The 22,552-nt window shown below is 47.1% G+C and overlaps 1 protein-coding gene across 1 annotated transcript in view; it reads right to left on the bottom strand.

The window, feature by feature from the left end:
- Positions 1-22,552, bottom strand: part of Abtb3 (ankyrin repeat and BTB domain containing 3) — a 273,659-nt gene that overhangs the window by 42,135 nt on the left and 208,972 nt on the right. Inside the window, exon 4 of the mRNA XM_021174021.3 lies at positions 19,985-20,137. Coding sequence (XP_021029680.1) covers positions 19,985-20,137 — 153 coding nt within the window. The remainder of the gene's footprint in view (positions 1-19,984; positions 20,138-22,552) is intronic.

Genomic DNA, 22,552 nt, shown 5'->3' with positions numbered 1-22,552 from the left:
TTTTTATAGACATATCCAAAAGTTATTACCAAAATTAATGTCATGGATTTTCCTTTCTGTGTTTCTTCTAGTAATTTTATAGTTTTAGGCTTTAAAGTTGAGGTCTTGAATCCATTTTGAATTGATTTTTGTATACAGTACAAGATAAGGGTGTAATTCCATTCTTCCACATGTGAATATTCCACTTGCCCATACCACATATTGAATAGACTATTCTTTGCCCCACTGGCCATCCCTTCCCCCAAACTGGGGTCGTGTTATGAAGTGCACACTGACCTGGAATTAGCAATTCTTCCGAGTCAGCCTCCTGGCTGCTGGGATTACAGGCACACACCACCTGGCCCAACTCATTGTTGAGCACAGCCCCAGGGAGCACCTGATCCCACACAGCACACAGACACAGACACAGAGCAAACAGCAGTTCTGGATTCTGAGCCAAGTTGAGCAGAGCAAACTAAAACAGGTAAAAACCCCTTTGCCAACAAAGTGTGAAACACGGCTTCCTGTTCAACTCAGTTTGTCAGGGGAGTTGAAATCTGTAGACTATCATCTCTGAAGCATTTGCCTGGATAGGGTTACAGCTCCATCCGTGCCTGGAAAGTCCCCCGCAGAAGCTCCAAGCTGCAACAGGGCGCCCTGTGGCCCAAGCAAATGCGTCTTCCCTTCTCTATGCATGACTTATTTATGCAGAAATATATTAAGCCTGTCCCCTGGGGCTTCCCCCAGGTAACCAGCATTGTGGTTTTCCCTTTGAGTGGCTTTCAATGATGCCATAAAAAAATCACAATAATTTAAGCAAGAGGTCAGCTACTGAAGTGGTCAATTCCTCTGATTTCTCAAGTGTCCAAGTCCCTAGAGACTGGCTCAGTATCTTCTGCCGCTTCAGACACGTGACCTCAGAAGGGCTTCAGGGCCTGAAGAATGCACTCCTATTCTCATCTGTAAGGGCGGTGCACGTGGGTGAGGAGCTAACAACCTCTGTTCATCTCTCCATGCCTTCTGCGTGACAAATGCCTGCTGGTGATATCTAGACACCTTTATGTGCACATTAGCTTCCATGCTAGTTGTGAACTCTGCCCTGTCTTTCACTGGGCTCAAATCCAGCTCTGCCATTTAATGGCCACATGATCTTGGGGCCAGTGGCTTTACTGTTTTGTCGTCTGGTTTTCTCATCTGTAACACGAGCTTCAACCTTTCTTCCAGGATGTTGGCTGTGGGTCAACTGAGGTAACCCTGAGGAGGTGCTTGCAAGAGCATTGTGCAGAAAATTACAGGGCTGAGGATATAGCTTAGTTGGTAAAGCGGTTGCCACAGGAGCATAGAGGTTTGAGTTGTATCTTAGCACTCCCATAAAAGTCCTGGCATGGTACACACTGAGACAAGCACTGGAGGGGTCGGGGTTCAGGATGTAAACAACAGTATCCATGGAGCTTGCTGGCCAACCAGCCAGCCTTGCTGAATTGATGAGCCTCACTGAGAGACGGGTCTCCATCTGCACACACTAACAGCGACATACTCCTGTACATATACTGCCCCCAAATATACATTCCAAAGCCAAGGACAAACTGGAGAGAATACATTGTCCATGGAAGAAGCAAATGCAGATACCAACTACACAGACCAGTCTCATCCCTGTGCTTAAGTTCAATTAGACATTGTGTCTACAAAAGCCACCAAATCAAGAACCTGAGGCAATTCTTTCTACCAAGGGGATACCTGGCTTCCAGAAGGAGTGTGAAGTCAGCAGGGGTTTTGCAAGCACATTGTGATGATACAGGTCAGAAAGATTCAGTCATAGTCAGTAATGAAATGCACTCCCCCGTACTGCATGCTTACTGTGTGCTAAGCACTCCTGGGTGCTTAATTTCTGCTACAGCAACTGATTCTCTTTTGGAATTATTACCACCTATATCACCACCATCTATACCACTACCACCTACACCACCACAACCACCACCACCACCACCACTCCATTACCACCATCACAACCACCACCACCACTACCATCACCATCACAACTACCACCACCACCACCACCACCACCACCACCATCACAACCACCACCACCACCATCACAACCACCACCATCACAACCATCACCACCACCACCACCACCACCACCACCACCACCACCACCACCACCAGCAGCAGCAGCAGCAGCAACATCACAACCACCACAACTACCATTTTCCCCGTTCTACAGGCAATAACTCTGGCCGCTAAGCTCCAACTCTTTAAGGTTCCATTACACCATCAGCTAGGACCAAGTATCCAAACACATGAGCCTGTGGGGGCTGAGACACTTTACATTCAAACTGTGCCAGTGTCTGACATCAAAGCCAGTATATTTTCATGAGGCAGCAAAACCTAGTACCCAAGGCCAGTCACCATTCCTTTTAGGAAATGGTCAATGCTACTTGACAGGTACAGGTCTCTTTATGCCTCCACTTCTTCATCTGCAAAGCAGGATACTATAGTATCCAATGTCAAGATCTGTTATGAGGCTAACAGAGGAAACACCGTGGGACCACTCAGCCGAGAGGGTGATGATGTAGATTGCTCAACAACATTACTGTATAGCTTCAGTTCTCTTGCCAGGGAGTTAAGCCAAACCATCTCCATCTTCCAACCATGCAATCCTCTAACTCTCAGGAGGGCTTTCCTAACTACTAAGGTGTCTTCTAGCTGTACTGGAGCCTGGTTCCTCTAGCTGTACTGGAGCTCTGTACTGAGCTACGGCCTCCCATCTCCTGAGCTCCACTGATAGCCTGCAACGCTCTGGGATCCTTTTTGCTCCATCATCCATGTGTCCTCTTCTCATTCATCTGGGTCCCACCATCGGGAAGGCCATCTGGACAGAGCAGCTAACACACCTCCTTTTGCAGGTGGCAGTCAGGGGCCTATGTGGGTCAGAGATGCTCTGTAGGAGAAAACCTCACTCTCCTGCTCATGTGGAAGGTACTGGAAGTCTCTAATTGTATTTGGCTAAGGATGAACATGAGAGTATGTAGCTATGTTGCCTAGGATCCCACCAGTGGTAATTTGGGTCATGATATGGTTTCCCCAAGCCACTGGCCAACAATAGTTGTCCTAGAAGAGCATGTTGGGAATGACAATTGGTTAACTGATAGGCACTTACAAACTGCTTCCCTGACATTCTACAGCTTGTATTAATCATTACCGGCATCTACACATAACACTTGACCTGCTAAGCATTTTGCATAGGATACCCCAATCAATCTTCAAAGTAACCTCCAAACGGAAGGCTGTTACCCTCGGTTTACAGAGGAGAACTGAGATGCCCAGGCTCTGGAGCGCCTTCCCAGGCCCACATAGCTTGTATCCGAGCTGATAATAAGCCCAGTCAGCCTGACACAACCCACAGCCCCTCACATCATGAAACCTCAACAGGAGCCCCTAAGGCAGGTCTTAGTAGCCCGATTTCAGAGGTAGGAAACAGACTGGAAGTAGCTAGCTATGGTGCCCACCTGGCTTCTTGTAGCTCCATTGCAACCCAGCTACATCTCTTTTTAAAGGCCAGGCTTAAGTAGGCCTTGCCTTTTATATGCCCTATCATAGCCAACCCTAGAGAGTTCATTGCTACCAAGGGTTCACAGTGCAATACACACTGCACCAGCTACAGGCCAGGCTGTGGGGTAGATGCCATACCAAAACACTTTATTGCTTCCCGAATAGTAAGACCAAACATTCACATAGCATTTACAGTGTTCCAGTAACTCTTCTAATTTTACACAAACAACACTCATACATGTGAATGCATGTATGCAAAGACATACAAAATATTCATATACACATATATACTTATTCATATATACAATCTTTTTTAATACTTTTTATTAGGTATTTTCCTCATTTACATTTCCAATGCTATCCCAAAAGTCCCCCATACCCTCCCACCCACTCCCCTACCCACCCACTCCCACTTTTTGGCCCTGGCGTTCCCCTGTACTGGGGCATATAAAGTTTGCATGTCCAATGGGCCTCTCGTTCCACTGATGGCCGACTAGGCCATCTTTTGATACATATGCAGCTAGAGACAAGAGCTCCGGGGTACTGGTCAGTTCATAATGTTATTCATATATACAATCTTATACTATCTTTTCTTTAATCTTATAAAATTTATCTTCATTATAGCTCAGGGAGGCTAAGGAATTTTCCCCAAGTCACACTGTCAGTGGAGAGCAGAGATTTAAATACAGGCAGGCTGGGGCCATGCCCTGCATTTGTTACCTGACTCTACCATCTCTCTGTGTCATCAAAGGACTCCCATGTTTGCTCAGACTCTTTAGATGCCAAGTATTGGGGTGAGTTCAAAGCTATGAGGATTCCTAAGCACAGCCTTTAGGTGGAAGGGTTTCCTGCAACTTCTTCACAGAAGAGTCCCCGCCTCTCAATAACTTTGTATTCCCTCTCTTGCCAGCGAAGAAGACCAGATTCCCACTGCAGACAGCCATTTCCCTACTGGTTTTTCCTTGTATGCATGGCCCACCGCTCACTCCCATCTTCTCCCTGTTTATCTTGCTTCTCTCAATTTATATGGTGAAGACACATCTCTTGGAACAGGGTCTGGCTTGCAGCGCCCCTGGTGTCCAAGTTGAGAGTTCCCTTGGCTCAGCTCTGCCTCTCCCTAAGGTCTGGAAACTGGAGGCAAGAGAGTGTTGACAGAGGAATTTAGGAACAGTATCCTGTCTTTCCTCTAAGTCACACGTGGACACCTTTAGGGTTGAATAGATTAATGATTCTCAGCCAGTAGGCGACTTCAGCATCCAAGGGAGTATCTGGTAGGATGGAGGGACACTTGATTTTCATGTCAGGAAGGTGCTGCTGGCAACTTTGGGACAGGGACGCAGCTGCTGGTCAACAGCTTCTAACACACAGAAAGGCTACCTTTGCCCCCTACCTCAACAGAAAACTATACAGCTCCAAATGCCAATGGCACCGAGGCTGATAAAGCCTGCCGGAGGATGATGAGGTACTGAGGCATCACCTCTTCTACATCAAGAACTTCCCATCCCAGGATTCCGTGAGTGTGACAATCAGACGGTGGTTTTGGAAATGAATCGTGAAATAGCAAATCAGAGGGCTGTAGGCCAGACTTGCCGCCGGAGGCCCACGGCTCCCTGCTCGGCATCCTTTCCCTTAGAAGGCCTTAGCCAAATGCCTTTCACAGGCTTCAAGCCCTGAAATTGGGGACCTTTTCCTCTTTGCTGTTGAATAACAGAAAGATTAACAGTTCAATGGCTCTTTGTACTGAAGGAAGTCATACCAAGATCTCTGTGCACGTTTCTAAGAGTGAGAAAAAAATGGTATTGTTGCAGCAAATAGAACATGCGATGCTTGCAAAGTTCCTGGGAGAAATCCCAGTCCAGGAATTGCACCGGCTTGTGGTTTGACATGACTACCAAAAAGCACAGAAGAGAACTGGCTCATTAAACCGCCTCAGACAAGGAAAAGCCAGCAAGGGGACTCCCTGTCCTCCATTCTGTTCATCTTTCCTGCCTTAGGAGGGACATTAAGGGACCTTGAAGCCTTGTCTTTGGAATTTGATGTTCAGCTAGCAACAAAGCCTACTGTCATTACCTGTCCCAAAGATGGAAATTCTGGGTCTGTTCAAATATGCTTACAAAGATTTGTCTCAAAAGAGAGGGCTTGCAAACATCCAGGCTGGTGGAAGAAGTGTCTCTATCTGAATTTGTTGCCATATTATTTTGAGCAGAAAATGATGAAGGAGCATTATAGATCTTTTGCCCCGGCTTTGTGGTTATATTTTAAAAGAGGAGAAAATAAAGTCTCTCTACAGGGAAAGCATTTGGTCTCCGACTAAGGAGACAAGCTCTAAATGTACCTCTCCTGGTAGACGCTGCTTGGTGTTTTGCACAGTCTGATTTTTAAACCTCCATAGGTTGTTTTAGGATTCAGATTTGCAGGTGGGCACACGGCTGCTCAGATAAAGGCTCCATGTACCAGGTTCCCTTGCAGGCCTGTGTGGTTATCTGACAAAGTACTGACCAATAGGAGATGATGTGCGACATCTCCTGCTCTTGGGTTTTCTCCTCTCCCACTGGACAGATGCAGTCCTCTTGGGCAGGGCCAGTCAAGGAAGACACTATTCAGGGATTGGTGGAGCCACAAGAGGGAAAGTGCTTGGTATTGACCTGATGGGCTCCTGTGACAGCTGTGGACAGATTATCCCTGACTTAAGAGAGAATTTCAGGCCCCTGTCTTACCCAAACCAAGGCATCTTGCCTCTCTTGTAGCTAATGATTATATATCCTATCAATCCACACCATAAATGCTTTTTAAATTTCAGTCAATGCAGGGAGGCATGCAGGGAGTACTAAGTATAGGCAGATGCTGTGCTGGATGCTGGAGATGCAAGGATAAAAGCCGGTACCACCCTCTAAGTAATTCCAGAAAGGATTAATGGCGTCCTCTATCACATTCCACGGATAAACAACTCAGTTACTGAGGGGTGAGGGGAAGTTTTAGACTTATAATCCCAAGTGCATTTCCATGGCTCCAGCCTCTCTAGATGCTGTTCAGGGCCAAGTAGTAAATATTTTAGGTTTTGTGGATCTATGCTGTAGTTAGTTAACAACCACCGTAGTGGCCCTAAAAAAATGCATGTGGCTGTTGTCCCATATGAGTCTATTTACAGAAATTAGGGAGCATGTCGCTGCAATTTGATGACATCTGCTCTCTTTTAAAAATATTTTACTTTTAAAACTTTAAAACATAATCTAAAAATTTTAAAGTATTTTATGGGTACGGGTGTTTTGCCTGTTTGTGTCTCGTGTAAGTGCAGTGCCACAGGAGACAGAAGAGGCTGCTGGGTACCCAGGAACTGCAGTTACAGATGGTTGCAAGCTGTTATATGGATGCTAGGAATTGAAACTGAGTCCTCTGGAAATGCAGCCAATACTCTTAACCAGGGAGCCACGTCTCCAGCCATTGGTGACCTGCTCTGTTGAGACTTGTAAGAAGTCTAGGATGTAAAAGCACCGAGGACATTTCAGATTTGCTTACTTTTATCTTATGTGCATGTGTGTTTTGTCCATATGCATGCATGCGCACCACATGTGTGCTTGATGACCTTGGAGGCCAGAGGAGGGCATCAGGTCCTCTGGAACTGGACTTACGTGTGGCTGTGAGACACCACGTGATGCTGAGAACTGACTGTATCCCCTGAAAGCGCAGTATCCTCTTTTAGCTGCTGAGCCATCTTTCCAGACCCTCAGGATTTTTTCTTTTAAATCTGTTCAATTTTCTTTAAGAGAGTGTTTCTCAACTTTATTGAAGCACCTCTTAAATAATGGTTATTAACCTGGGGCTGGCCTTCTGAATGCGCTACAGAAAGTGCTGGCTAAGTAGATAACTTTGACTGTCAATGCAATGAATGATTTTAGGCACACACGACACAGACGAATACAGTGATCTACCTACTCATCATCCAACCAAAATGAAAAAAGCAGTGCTTGTCAGGATGAGCAAAGGCCCCTGGACACTGTGCATCTCATCATGACCACTTCTTGGACCACACACACTTCACCTCTATGCAGCCCTTATACCTTGTCTGGCTCTTAGGAACTAACATTATATAAGCTCTTTTGCATGCTGTCAAACTTTACACAAACATTAGCATTCTGCATAGATCCCTCTCCAACTTGCTTTTTTGTTGTTGTGTATAGTATTCATTAGTTAAGCCATGCAATCACCACATAAATTTAGTTCATTTATTTCCATTGCTACTTTGTTTTTTTTTTTCATTAAATGAACATACCATAATTTATTTATCCATTTGCCTGGAGACAGACAACTTGTTCCCCCGCCCTCTCTTGCTCTCTTGTTATATTATAAATACTGCAGCTATGAACATCCTTGTTCATGTCTCCTTATTTCCACATGGACGCATTTCCCTAGTGTACAGATGTAACACCAGAATCATGTGTTTACAAGGTTACTGAAAGTAGATGCAGGGTCCCATCTAGTGATATCTAAGAGTCCTCCCTTCTCTATATCTTTATTCAAATCAGATAGCACAATACCAGGCTTTAAAGAACTTAGTGTGTGCATGTGTGTGGAGGTCAGAGGATGATGTTCAGGAGCTGGGCCTACAACCTATCCTGTGGAGCCTGGGTCATTCTTGTTTCTTCCACTTCACTCTAGACTAGCCGGGAGATGCTCCTGTCTCTACTTTGTCCTATCTCAAACAAGGAGTGTTGGGATTACAGATGTGTTACCGCCACATCCAGCTTTGACAAGGGTTCTGGGGACTTGGGTTGTCAGGCCTGCAAAGCGAGCCTTTTCGCTCAGGCGGTTAATGTTTGTTTCTGCATTTGAAAGCTATTACATGCTCGCCCAAGTACGGTTTTGAGTTGTATTTCCAGGATTATTAATGAGGGTGCACATGTCCCATGTGTTTCTCCTCCACTTGGAGAAGAGTGCTAAGTCTTTGTGGGAAGCTCCAGCATTGACCAAAGCTGAGAAGTACAGCGTCTGAATTCCTAAGAGAAATGAGTCTGGTGGCTGAGCTTTTTGCCAAGAGCCACGGGGCTATTAGAAAAAAAAAAAGAACGTCCATATTTTCCATCATGCCTCTGATTGGACTTGCCAGTCTAGGAGAGGGAACACGGCCTCTGGAGTCACGTGGACCTGGTTCCGATCCCACAAGGGTTATAGTGTCAGGCAAGTTTTGCAACTTGCTGTAGCTTGGGCTTCCTCTGGTGTGAAGAACCAGGCTACTCACAGGGCTAGGGAAGAATGAAGAGAGTGTGAAGAATATCTGTGACCAGGTCTTCTCCACAAAGGCTATCAACAGCTTTCTTAGAAATCAAAGACAGACATTCGGGGGAATAGCTCATTTAAAAAGGTCCTCACCGTACAAACACGGGGACCTCAGTTGAATCCTCAACACCCATGTACTGAGCAATGAGGGCCCGTAATCTCACCATTAGGAGGTAAAGACAAATGTGTTCCTGGTACTTGCTTCCAAACCTAGTCAAGTCAGTGGGCTCCAGGTGCACTGAGACTCTCTCTCTCTCTCTCTCTCTCTCTCTCTCTCTCTCTCTCTCTCTCTCTCTCAAAAAGAACAGCAGAGTGGTGGAGGAAGGGCATCCATTGTCAACCTCCACATACAAGCACACACATCTGCATTGTATATCCCCATACAATCCATTTACACAAACAAATAGACCACATGCACTTATTTACCATACACCCATGGAGAGGTGGGTGGGTGCAGGAAGGGGGAGGGGGAATCCCAAAAGAGGTTATGAGTTGTGGTTACTCTTATTTTCTTTGTTGACTATGTGCCTCAGTTTCCCTCCTAGGGAATGCTACTCTCACTAATGGAGAAGACACTGAGGCTCACCCAGGCAGTTCACACATTCTATTCAGTGATTTAATGAGCTGATGAGAAGATAGTAGACCTTGTGCCCAATACAAGGTCCCAGTACCTATGAGCAGGTACCCACAATCCCCGTGCAGAGTGGACTGGCTCCTTACTGTTGCTGGAAGCCCCTGTGTCCTGGATTGTGCTCTGAGCTCTCTGCAAGAAATCCATGCCTAAGGGCAGATACTGATCCTGTAGAACTAATTCCGTCAACTAGAGTTTAGACTGGGAGGTTTGCTGGCATATGAGCAAATCTGTGGGTTGTGCAGAAATCTAACAGAACTAAGGGTAGACCAAAATTTATTTTTTAAAAAATGAACAAATTGCTGCTTCTCAAGAAGCCAAATCCTATATTGAAAACTAGTCACCCCCCTAACGGACAGCCCGGATCTGGAGCCCTAGTCTGGGACCGGGCACCAAATGCCACTCCAGATGCAGTTCTTCCACTTTTCCTCTGCTGTGAGCACCAAATGTGTTTCCACTCTGCTTTTAACACGTTGAATGCTCAGGCCACATTCCAAGTGTTGGCAAACTGTCTGCCGTCTGCAGTCTGGCTTCCGCCCACACCCGGCTGCTCAGAGTGTCACTGCAGGGGCCACTAATGACTTCCCACTGCCAAACCTCGATGGCCGCTTTCAGTCTGCATGTCCTATGCTGGCATGGCAACCTCAAGTCCTGGAGACCCGGACACCACATGCTTCTCTGACCTGGGTCACTCTTTCTCATCTCTCAGGGACTCCTTTTTAAAAAAAAGTCCTTGAAGCATTCTCATCCACAAGCAGTCAGCATGCATCTTGTTAGGGTCTCCCCAAAATCTTTCATTGAGAGTACTCTGTTGACTGTCTTCCTCCTTCCCTTTCTTCCTATCCCTCATTGTCCTTCTCGAGACAGGGTCTCATGCAGCACAGAGTGGTCTCAAACTCAACATGTAGCCGAGTATGATCCAAACACCTGACTCTCCTGTCTCCACCTGCTGGGTGCATGGGTCATAGGTGTGCACCACCAGGCCCAGTTTATGAAGTGCCAGAGATCAGGCTTTGTGCATGCAAAGCAGGCAGTACTCAGTTACCTGCTACACCCCAGCCCTTTACCTGACGTCTTACCTGCATACAAATGTTGTTTCATGCTTTTGCATGGAAGTCTAGTCTGGCTTGGAAGTCTAGTCTGTTTACATGTAGTCTGTTTACATGTAGTATGATCAACGTATCTCCCCCACAACCCTTTGCATCCTTCATTCATTCAACAAATACTCCCTGGACACTGACTACACGCAGACCTACAACCAAGAAAATATATTTCTGCCTTAGCCCTAAAAGGAGAAGAAAACCAACAGTCTGAGCTGAAAGTCCGTGGGAGTAACTAACACTTGCTTCCAGAATAATCCCTGCCTCTCAGTTGTCCCCCTAGCTTCTTCTCTCTTGGAACAAAACGCAGGCAAACAGAAACCACGTTTTCTACCCACACGTCTTGTCCCTTCCTGCTCTCTCTTCTCAGTGACCCCATCTATGAATGCCTGACTGCTGTGGACATTGTATCAGACTCCAACCAGCGATGTCTTTCACAGGCTCATACTTCATAGGAAACACAAAACCCGAGTCAGGCTCAGGAGCCTTGTAGTTCAAGGTGTAGGCACAGTGGCTCTCACCCTAGTCATCCCTGGCTGATTTTCTTCCTGCATCCTGAAGACAGGCTCACCAATAGGAGGAGGAGGAGGCTTCAAATACACTAGACCTTAGTCTGGGCCACCAATAACTTCCCCAATGGTATGACACCACATGTACTGTGTTTATTATTATCAACATCCTTCTTGATAGTAAGAGATAGAAACTAAAGCCCAGAGCTATTGAGAAACTGGCCTAAGGTCATACAGAGAGAAAGTGGCCTGTGTAGGCTTTGAACCCTGGCAATGCAACTGCAAGGTCCAAGTTCCAACTCACTCTACTCTGCTTTCTCTAAGGAGAGTCTGGGTCAGGACTCCCAGTCCCTGGCAACCTCACTCTGATGGACAGACCTGTGAGGACCCTCTCATTTGGATGGATAAACAACACTTTCCACAAGAAACCCAGGGCCATCTTACCCAAGACCGCCTTTCTCATACTGGCACATGCCATCTTTGAGTAGACCATCTCAGTTGCACATGCACACACACACACACACACACACACACACACAAACACACACACACAAACACACACACACACACACACACTGGAAACCCCAGAGTCAGTTTTAACACAAAAATGTGGTGAGGAGAATAAATAACACTCCATTTGCTATGAAATCCAATAGCTAAGCTCTGCTCCCTGTAGTGTCATGTGTAGACTTGCATCACCAGGAAGATCTGCGCTCACTGGGGTGGAGCCTAATCCAACAAGGCTGTGATGGAAATGGGGACAGAGATGCAAGACGGTGGCCTGGTGAAAACAGAAGTCCAGACTGGAGCAACACCGTCCTAAACCACGTGCCTGGAGTCAGCAGAGGCTGGGGCACGAGGAGGATCTGCTCTTGGAGACTTTGTCAGCATATGCACTCTGACACCTTGGTCTTGGAAGTGAGGTCTTCATTGCTGTGAGGTGAAAAACGTCCGTTCCAATGGCACAGACAGAGATAGGCTGTCACCTTAGCCCCAGCAAACAGACAGACACAGCTGCTGCATATTCCCCTCCTGGAAGGCACCTTTGGCGGTTTCTTTTGTTCCATTCAGAGAAAGTTTGGGCAAGTGTAGCAAAGATGTATATGCATATTTCATACAAAGGTGACATCTTCCATACTGCTCCGCTCTGCGAGGCTTGTCTAGTTTGAAACTACCTCAGGGCTCATTACTATTTTTTTTAATATTTATTTTTATTTCATATGTACAACTGTTGGCCTGCCATGTGTACATGCACCATGTACACAAAGTACCCTTGGAGGTGAGAATTGGGTGTCAGATCCCCTGGAACTGGAGTTACAGATGGTTGTGAGTCATTAACTGCTGGGAGCAAGACACTGGTCCTCTGTGAGAGCAATCAGTGCTCTTAACTGCTGACTTATCAGTCTAGGCCCAGGGCCATTATTATCATTATTATTATTATTTTATTTATTTATTTATTTATTTATTTATTTATTTATTTATTTATTTATTGTATGTGAGTGCATGGTCGCTGTCTTCACACACACCAGAAGAGGGCATCAGATCCCATTACAGATGGTTGTGAGCCACCATGTGGTTGCCGGCAATTGAACTCAGGATCTCTGGAAGCGCAGTCAGTGCTGTTACCCACTGAGCCATCTCACCGGCCTAGGACCATTATTTTTATTTATGTAGCCTTGAGTCGTTTTGAGATGCTGTTCTGAGGCTCTTGCTGTATTCACACTGTTGTGCAGCTGCCACTGCTGAGTTGGCATTTCCGTCGCTGCGAAGAGACACTGTGACCAGGGCAACAGTGAATTGGAGCTGGCTTACAGGTTCAGAGGTTCAGTCCATTATCATCATGGCAGGGAAACAAGGCAGCTTCCAGGAAGACATGATGCAGGTGGACCCAAGAGTTTGACATCTTGATCTGTGGGCAGCCAGGAGGAGAGTGTACCTCCACACTGGGTGAGCTTGAGTATATATGTGTGACCTCAAAGCCTGCCTCCACAGTGACACACTTCCTCCAACAAGGCCACACCTCCTAATAGTGCCACTCCTCATGGGCCAAGCATTCAAACACATGAATCTATGGGAGCCAAACCTATTCAAACCACCACAGATCCCATCCACCTCCATCTGAAACTTTCCCCATCACATGAAGACTTTCCTACCCTTCTGTAGCTCCCCAGGGCCATCCTGCAAACTTCTCACTCCCTCGCCCCCAACATTTAACAAGTCCCGTCCTTTCCAATTTCCTTGTTGCCTGTTTCCCCTGTTCCATCCCATCGCCCCCATCACTCTCTGCTCCTGTCTGAGTTCCGGTTGTTAGCTTCTCACCTGCAGCACTTGACTTCAGGGTCAATTACCCCTGTCTGCCTCTGCTCACCCTCCATGCGGTCTAAATTATAAATCAGATGTTTCCCTGCCTTGCCATTGGTGACAGCTCCCACCACCTACAGGGTAAGTTCATGTTCTTTGGCAGGAAAATAAAAGTCCCTTCCAGGCAGAATTCTCTAAACCTTTCCCTTCCTCTTATTCCTTTCCATGTGTCCCGTGCTCCTATTTATTCTTCAGGATACAGATCAAACGGTCCCTGCTGGAAGGTCACAGCATCTCCCTGGCCTGGATCCCTACTGCACGGCTGGCCTTGCTTTGTGCTAATTATTTCTGAATGTTTCTGTCTATCTCTTGACAAGCTAAGAACATAGTAGGGCAGTCACAGAGTAGATGCTCTGTAGCTGTTTGCTGAGTGCCAGGCTGTGCAGCTAGTTTGGCATCTGGAACAGCCTCTATGGTCTGCCCCTGACTGTGGTAAGGGAGGACGGTTGAGGCCCAAAGGCATTCCCTTAGGACCAAGAAGAGGGCAGCATTTGTGTTCCCAGAGGCGTGAAAGTGTTGGCATCAGCACCTGGGAGGCAGTGGCTCCAACTGGGTCACTATGGTCACCGGTGTGAAATCTGATGTCTTCTCCTGGAGGTGAAGAAGGGACTTAGCCTGCCAGTGCTGCATAGCCATGGCTCCCGGCCATGAATCTGCAGGGAGGTGAGAAGCTTTCTCCAGGCAGGGACAGACAAGGACACTCAAGGGGAGAGAGAGTGTGTGCTGTCTGTGTGGGGAGTGTTCCAGGCCACCCAGAGCCAAGGCCCAGGTGCACAGGCTCTGTTGGTAACCTAAGAAGAAAGTGGGAGGTCCACGGCTGGGATTCAGGGATCTATAAGGGCAGGAGTGAAGGAGGTGGTCTGTGGGAATACAGTTCTAGTTCCATGCCACTTCAGCTCTCACCATGAACCTACTCTGAGTGCTATCTCTTTAAAATGGGAACATCCTGAGGATCTCCAGGCCCTTTATGAACACCATATATCATTCTCACCTCAATTCATCTCTGCCCCATGCCCAGTTCTACTTTTTGGTAGACTCTACCTGATATCACCTGGCTCAGCTGTTTATTACCGCTTAGTGGCTGCATCCTCCCATTGGTAGGACAACTCTGAGGTCCTGACTCCTCTATAGGATAGGATATGGTACCATCAAGATCCCACTCTAGCGAGACCCTCTGTATGCATAGATCCAAGGAGCTGGCCAACCAAGAGTCAAAGATGTTCATTAAGAATCTACACAGTACACAGATTTTCTAAACAGAATCTTATGGTAAATATTTGCATATCTAATGAAATGCAAATCAGCTAGAGATAATTTAAAGTATATAGGAGATTATGATCAGGCAGATGTAAGTACTGTGCCATTTTAGAGAGGATGTGAGTATCCACAGGGTTTGGTGTCTGGGGTGAGGGGGGTCCTAAAGCCCTCCCCCTCCAGACACTGAGAGATGGCTATTCCAGATCTGATCCTTCGGAGACCAAAGGTTGAAAGTCTATGCATCTGGATAATCCGCTTCTCAGGTAGTGCTCTTCAGTGTGGGCTCTAAAGATATCAGCACGGCACACCATACACAAACCTGTATATCAGCTGCCGCTATAGGTCAGCATTTCAGGACCAGTGTTTTTGTGGCACAGTCTTCACTTTGGAGCCCAGTTTGGTCACATGAAGTGAATCATAAAACATGCCAGTCTCAGAAGGTGCCCTGGAGGCCCAAGAAGAGTTAGAAGCTGCAGGTGTGAACTGTTAACCTCAGCCCTGGTTCCCTGCCATGGTTTGCCAGTCCATGAAGCAGTTGTCATTCCTGTATTTTGCAGAGGAGTGGGGGTGGCGTGGAGGGGGGAGTAAGTTTCCCTAGGGTCACCTGACTGAAGCATCAGACCTAGAGGAGAACATTCTATGGAACTTGGCGTTGGCACTCCGGTGCTCTAGAAATGTTGCAGAAGAGCGCAGGTGAGCATGTGGAATTATCAGGTCTCCAGTACCAGTTGGGCACTCTGCTTTCTCAACCTTGAGCTGTTCCATTGTCAGACAGATTAACCATTCTCAAGAGGAGCCCCAGGTGTTCATGGGTCTTGTGCTAGGTGTTGCTTTAGCAGCTAACAGAAGATCTGAGTATACCTGGCTGTCTTTGTTTTTTTAATTCAGCCCTCATTTCCGAGTCGGAAACCAACCTCATCCAGACAGGAGAAAAACAACAGCATTTATCTTTGCATTTCTGAAAGGCTTCAAAACGAATCGTCAAGAAAGCACACAAACGCTGCCAAGATACATTAACCCTTCGCTCCTTCCTCTCCATAGCTCCCCCATTCCCTCACATTCCCTCACCTCTCAAAGAACTGGAGGGATCAAACAGCTTGGCTCTGCAGTTTACGTGATCAGATACTTCATTAAAGAAGAGAGTAAGTGGGTTACCCCCTGGGCTCGGAGCCACATGGAGTGGTATCCCTTTAGAGTATCTGATCTCCACCGTGAGGCTCCACTCTAGCCAAGTGAGGCAGAAGTACATTTCTGGTCACCTTTGACCAAGGTCACTCTGAAGATCAATGGTAAATGAGTGCCAGACCTGGGAATCCTGGATGAGGCTGATCCTTACTGACTGGTGTCCGAGCCACCTCCCACCAGGAGTGCTGGCTGGTAGTCAATTCTGTGTGCTAAAGTCACTGCCACGGTAACTCAGCACCAATGCCGTGCTCCTGCATGGGTTAGAACACACGACCCTCACCCCTCTGGGGCTGTTTTCATTCAAGGCAAGGGACTCCAGCTCTGACTCAGAATCAGGAGCCCTGAGTCCCTCTGACAAATTCTCAGGCGAATGGCAGGCAGGGCAGATAGCTCTCTCACTTCCCAAAGCCCTAGAGGAAACAAAATGCCTGGCTATCTGATACTTCATTAAGAAAGAATAAATGGATTGTTCGAACCCTCCCATTCACAGCAGCTGTGTGACTTCAGGTATGTTCTAGAAGTCCTGAAAGCCCCAGTCTTCCTTTCTGTAAAAGGGGATAATGAATGGGCTTTTCACGGTTGCTGGGGATGGTTACATACACACCACAAGGGCAGTTAGCATAAGATGCAGAGTAGGCCCCAGGTGCCTTTGCTGGATATTATAATAAAAACAAACAAACACACAAAAGCGACTCTCTGATGCTGTTACCTGCAAAAGGGAGTTAGTAATTCCTGCCTTACATCATAATAAATGAGAAAATGAGATGTGATAAGAAAGAAAAATAGGAACTCTTTTTCACATGCTGGGTTTTTTCTAGTTTTTCTTTTTTGTAAGTTTCTAGTATTTTTTAATGTTTTACATTCTGTCTGTCTGTTTATCGGCATGTGCTAAAGATTGGCTCCAGGGCCTTGCTTATTAGACAAGTGCTACTGATGAATCACATCCTCAGGACATTTTACACTTATTATTCGGGTAAGCCAATGGACTCCTATGCAGTCATCCCTCAGTACTCATGGGCGATTAGATCCAGGATCCCCATCAACAGCAAAATCCATAGATACAGACATCTCTCCAACATCCCCCATCAACAGCAAAATCTGTAGATACAGACATTTCTTCAACGACACAGAGCAATATTAGTATAAATTCTGTAAATCGTCTACATAAGTTCTTTGTGGGTTATTTATAATACCTGCTATAATGTAGATGCTATATAAATAGTGATAATGCTCTATTGTCTAGGGAAGAATGACAGAAGTGTCTGTACATGCTAGATGTGGGTTCTAATGTGGCCACAAGACAAATAGATACTAAGATGGATTCATGGTGTGATCATCAGGTGACACACTTGGTCATTAGATCTTGTCTTACAGAGAGGATGCAGGGAAAAGGGGCTCTCTGGAGGCTCACATCCAGGCAATGAAGTCCTGAGAAGTAACAAGCCCCAGAAAAGGGTCATCACATCCTCTCACAGGCTGCTTGAGCACATAGCTGGTCCTCTGAATTCATGCAGGATGTGTTCCAGGATCTCTTGCAAAAACCCAAATCATTGAATGTTCTAGTCTTGTATAGAGAACAGCATAGTCTTTACACAGAACATTCACAAATGCTCACATATTCTTTAAAGATGCGTGTGTGTGTGTGTGTGTGTGTGTACTTGCACATGACTCCAGGTACCTCTGGAGGCCAGAAAAAAGTGTCAGATCACCTGGAACTCGAGTCAAGGGCAGTTGGGAGGGGTTTGGGGAATATAATTTGGGTCTTCTATGATAGGGTCTCACAATGTAGACTAAGCTGGCCTTGAACTCACAGAGATCCACCTGCCTGTCTCCCAAGAGCATTAAAGGCATGGGTCACCATACCTGGTCACTCCCACATAGTCTTTAAATCATCTCTAGATGAGTTAAAATACCAATACAATGCAAACTCAATACAGATGTTTCTTTTACTGTGTTGTACAGGAAATAAGGGTAGGCAAAAGATGTCAGTTCGTGTTTAGTACAGGTGTAATTATTTTCCCTCTGAGTACCTGAATCCTCAGCCTCAGAATTCTTGGGACAGAGTTCTGACTACACTTGATGACACCTGTGTTGGGTAAGCAGCCTCTGATTTTTCACCTAACTTCTGTGTGATACTGGGAATTACTCAGTCTCACAGGGACTTGATTTTCTCCTGTTTTTAAAGACACATGAATATGTTAAAGGCCATCCAGGATTAGTGTTTATGGGGTAGTGGAGACTTGGGGGCACTGGCTAAAGTCACTGTCATCTTGTGAATACTGTGTGCATGATTCACACACATGACCTTGCCCTATATTTACACCAACCAGGGGAGGGGGGCTACCATAAATGTCTCATGTCACTCATGGACAAATGAAGGTTCAGACAGGTTAACCAATGGGTTCCCCAGTTAACCAACCCTGGTAGAGGCATCTGGGTCCCCCCAGGCAATGGTACTCTGGGGCCCCCCAGGCAATGGTACTCTGGGGCCCCCCAGGCAATGGTACTCTGGGGCCCAAGTTTTTAACCTTTGGGCTATAGGGTCTCCTGAGAGCTTGCCAAACAGAGGTCACCTTTTCAGTAAGCAACAAGGAATCGTGTGGCTTTACTGGTCACCCTGCAGGCCAGAGACTCCTGTAGCAAGGAGAGCCTGGACCACAGGGCATTGCAGGCTGAGGATGGTGGGCAGGAGCCCTGGGAAACAGGAGGCAGGAGAGTCTAGTAGGCAAGGCTGGGTTATGTCAACAGTGAAACCAGACATTTTCCCTGGCACTTCTTCCTGCATATGTGCAATGATGGCTTCCTAGTCTACAGAAGTGGGAGATTATGCTAATCTCACACAGCTGCTGAAGGGACTAAGGGAAGCAGGCTGCAGAAACAAGTGTCTTGTTGTTGGGTATAACTGGCGCATAGTGAGTGTTCTATAAGAAACACTCCGTGGCTGGAACTCAGCCTGGGGGGATGGGCTACTGGGAGTCACATCCTGATGATTTACCATTCAGTTACCTCAGATATGATACCAGTGACCTCAGTTTCTTTATCCATGAAGTGGGTATAGCAGCCACACACTCCACAGGCTTGGGAAGCACTACATAGGTACTAGTCTATATCACTTAAATCAGGCCCCAGCTTACGGTTAGCATTCAACACACAACAAATTTGATTCTGACCAGTCTCTTGTGTGTACTTTGGCTAAGAGTCCAGTTCTAGGTCCTCATGAGCCCAGGTGTATATGACAGATCCTTAATATTCTTGTGGTACCCTCCCTCAGTTCCCATCAAATCCTGGTAGGGCAGAAATTTCTGAAGTCTGGGGTTGAGTACTCCCAAGGGAGGATGGCTTCTCATCAGGTGGTGGGAGGATATTTGAATGAAATGATATGGTCACCCAGGGAACAGTTAAGGGAGTCAGGAAAGTGCGTGTCCACATATCATTTGTGTTCTGTGTATTTGCATTTGGGCCCAGGTAAGACTGAGCTGAATAAGCTGGTGTGTTTGTTTTGTTTTTACATTAAAAAAAACAAAAACAAAACAAAAAACAAAAAAACAAAAACCAAGCCCCCTGCATGAGAGCCCTGGCCAGCCCATGCATAAATAAATCCCTGGAGGGGAGCCCTGGATACAAGCCTGAAAGGAAACATTCTGCGAAGCCCATAGCATCCTCAAACTGGTGGGAAGACAGAGAGGGCGCTCTCCCAGACAGAGATTTCACTCTGCAAAGATTCGTCAGAAAAGTAAGAACGCTAATATTTCAGAGAGGATGATTGGGGGGAAAAGGAGAGATCAGAGGGTGGGAACACAAATCGAAGGGTTACCAACAGAGAATAGCCAGAAAGAACAAGACACCACTCATCCTGTAATCCAAAGAGACACATACTCCCAAAGATTTGCTTATTGTTTAGCCCCCCACCCTCCATGCGGTCTGCCATTTCAACCAGCAGAGCTTTAGCCTCAGCTACAGCAAGGATTTCGGGCGCCAGCAATGGGTGGGGAAGAGTGTAGTGCCAGTACACCCGGGTGGCTGCGACCTACAAGCAAAGCTTGAGACCTCTCACCCCTACCTATTCACACGGCCCCGCCCCTAGGCTCTCCCGCGCTGTTCCCCCATCACCCCATCCCCTTTCCCCCTCCACCTACTTGAGCTGGCGCGGCTCGCAGTCCACTCCCGGCAGCAGCAGCCTGGCGGCTTGGCGGACATCGTCACTGTCCATAGAAAAGCTGCGGCGGTGGCCGGCATGCGCCACGGCCACTCGGATCCACTCCATGAGAGGGGGCAGCACGAGGAAGGGCCTGCGCAGGAGGAGAGAGGCGGGGATGTATTAGGACCGCCACGGAACTAGGGCTGCTCAGACCCATCCCGACTCTCGCGGGGACCCCTATCTGAACCCCATCCCTGCTTCCACCTCCACACCCATCCGTTTTCCCTGGAGGCCCTGCCTGGAAACTCCTGAGTGCGAGAGCCTTTGGAGACATCCTGACCCCACTGGTGACCCCGGGTCAGGCTCTCTAGACTCTCTTGGCCTCGGTTTCCTCATCTGTGAAAGGGGGCTACTGAGGCCACCAAAGGTTGCAATGTTACTCTGCCGTGAGTGCTGTCCCTCTCAGAGATCATGTGCGTGTGGAGATGAGTCACTTCGAGCACTAGCGCAGGGTCCGGAGCCAAAGAAAGCCAATGAACACCTGGCATTACTCCAGATTCCCAGCTCTATCCAAGAGACATTCTCTACTTCCCTTCCCATCCCTGCCAGGCTTGTGTCACCCTTCTGGCCTAGGCTCTGCACAAGCACCAGGCTACCACAAGGCACAGAGCACTTGCCAAAAACAGGGTGGGAGCCAAATGCAATTAACCTTCACAAGCAAGACTGCTGGAGCCCAGAACAGCCAACAAAGCTGAGGGTGGGGACGTTTAACACATCGCAGACCACCGTGGGAGCCAATGGGTGCACTGTGGAACCAGCTTGTTGCCACATTGACTGAGGCACTGACTCTTCCTGGTCCATATCTAGGGGGATTATATATAGTCTATTCTCATACTTGTATTCTGGAGAGTGTGAAAATACTTGAGTCACACTAGGATGTAATTGGTATAATATGAGGCTGGGCTTTGGTAACTTTTAAAGTCTCTCTCTCCCCTCCCTTTCTCCCTCCCTCCCTCTCCCTCTCCCCTCCCCCTTTCTCTCTTTCTGTATATGTGTGTTTAGATTTATTTATTTGTTTTATGTATGTGAGCACACCATTGCTTTCTTCAGACACAGATATACCTGAAGAGGGCATCGGATCCCATTACAGATGGTTGTGAGCCACCATGTGGTTGCTGGGAATTGAACTCAGGAACTCCGGAAGAGCAGTCAGTGCTCTTAACCGCTGAGCCACCTCTCCAATCCTTCCCTTTATGTCTTTAATGTGCACCGCAGCTCCCTGAATGGCTTGCTGAAACACAGATTGCTGGACCCACTTGCAGCAGTTTTGATTTGTTGGCTTAGGGGAGGAACCTGGAAAACTGAGTTTTAAATCAGTCCCTGCTACTCATGCCTGCTCTAGAGATGTCAAAACCAGGCTTCACCTGAGGAGGGGCGTGGTTTAAGAGGCAGACTCCTTGGGCTGTCTCTAGAGATGTTCATAGATCTTAAGGACACAATCTAAGGGATGGGAGAGGTGACTCAGAAGGTAAGGTTGCTTGCTGGCAAGACTGATGCCTGAGGTCCTGTCCTGAGAACCCACGTGGTAGAAGGAGAGGACTGACTCCTGAAAATTGTTCTCTAGCTTCTACGTGATGCACACGAGGGCACTGTGCCCCATCAATCAATGATCAATCAATCAATCAATAAACAAACAAACCACAATTAAAAATCTAAGTGAGCATAATTTGAATAAGCACTTCCTATACTTCTAATTTACATGGAACATGCTTTGACAATGGTGCTATGTGGACCTGTAAGATTTCCTACCATTTGTCAGGGCCTGGATGTCACTGAGGCAAGGGTACCTGGGCGTCAAGATTTACGGAAGCAGAATCCTACGGCCATGGAAGCCTAAAAGGTGATTACGAGGCATCCACTCCCTCTCAAAATACAGATGTCACGAGTTTCCCACAAGGTGTTGGTGCCAGGCTCCAGTTTTCCCGGATTCAGGCTACTTCTCTGATGTTAAAACATGCAGCAACTCTGTCCTTGACTCATCTCAGTTAACCTTGTCCATGAGATCATCTAAATATTTAGGGCGAACTGGCAGTTAGCTATGAGTCTGCCTGCTTTAGCATCAGAAAAACAGTGTTTACGTTGATATTAAGGAACCTTCCTAGCCCCGAATCATAAGGTTTTCAGAACTAAGAATCAGACCCAAGTTATTTGGTTGCACAGCCCGTGTGCCGCTCTCTCATGTAATCTCACCTTTCTCCCAGTCTGCTTTCCCAGCATGCAATCTGTTGCCCACAATGCACCTGTTACTCGAGGGGCCGCTGACCTGGTCTCGGATCTTTGAAGGCGTGTTATGTTCCTTTTCTGCCCTGCAGCTCACTCTCCTGTGTGTAGGGCCTCCATCTCTTCAGAAGCTCACACCCCATTTAACCTTTGCCAAATTCTACTGTCCCCAAACATTTGTGATAATTGAGCCACCTGGGCCACTCTCCTGTGGGTCCCACCTTGAAGGACTTTCTTTACTCAGATGCTTCATTAGAATATCAACTCAATCCGGGCAGAGACCAGG

Source organism: Mus caroli, unplaced genomic scaffold (assembly GCF_978045245.1).
Source record: "Mus caroli unplaced genomic scaffold, Mus_caroli_1 scaffold_9, whole genome shotgun sequence".
NCBI classification, from domain to species: domain Eukaryota; kingdom Metazoa; phylum Chordata; class Mammalia; order Rodentia; family Muridae; genus Mus; species Mus caroli.
The sequence above is the reverse complement of the archived record's forward strand: the minus strand, read 5'-3'. Positions and strand labels throughout refer to the sequence as shown.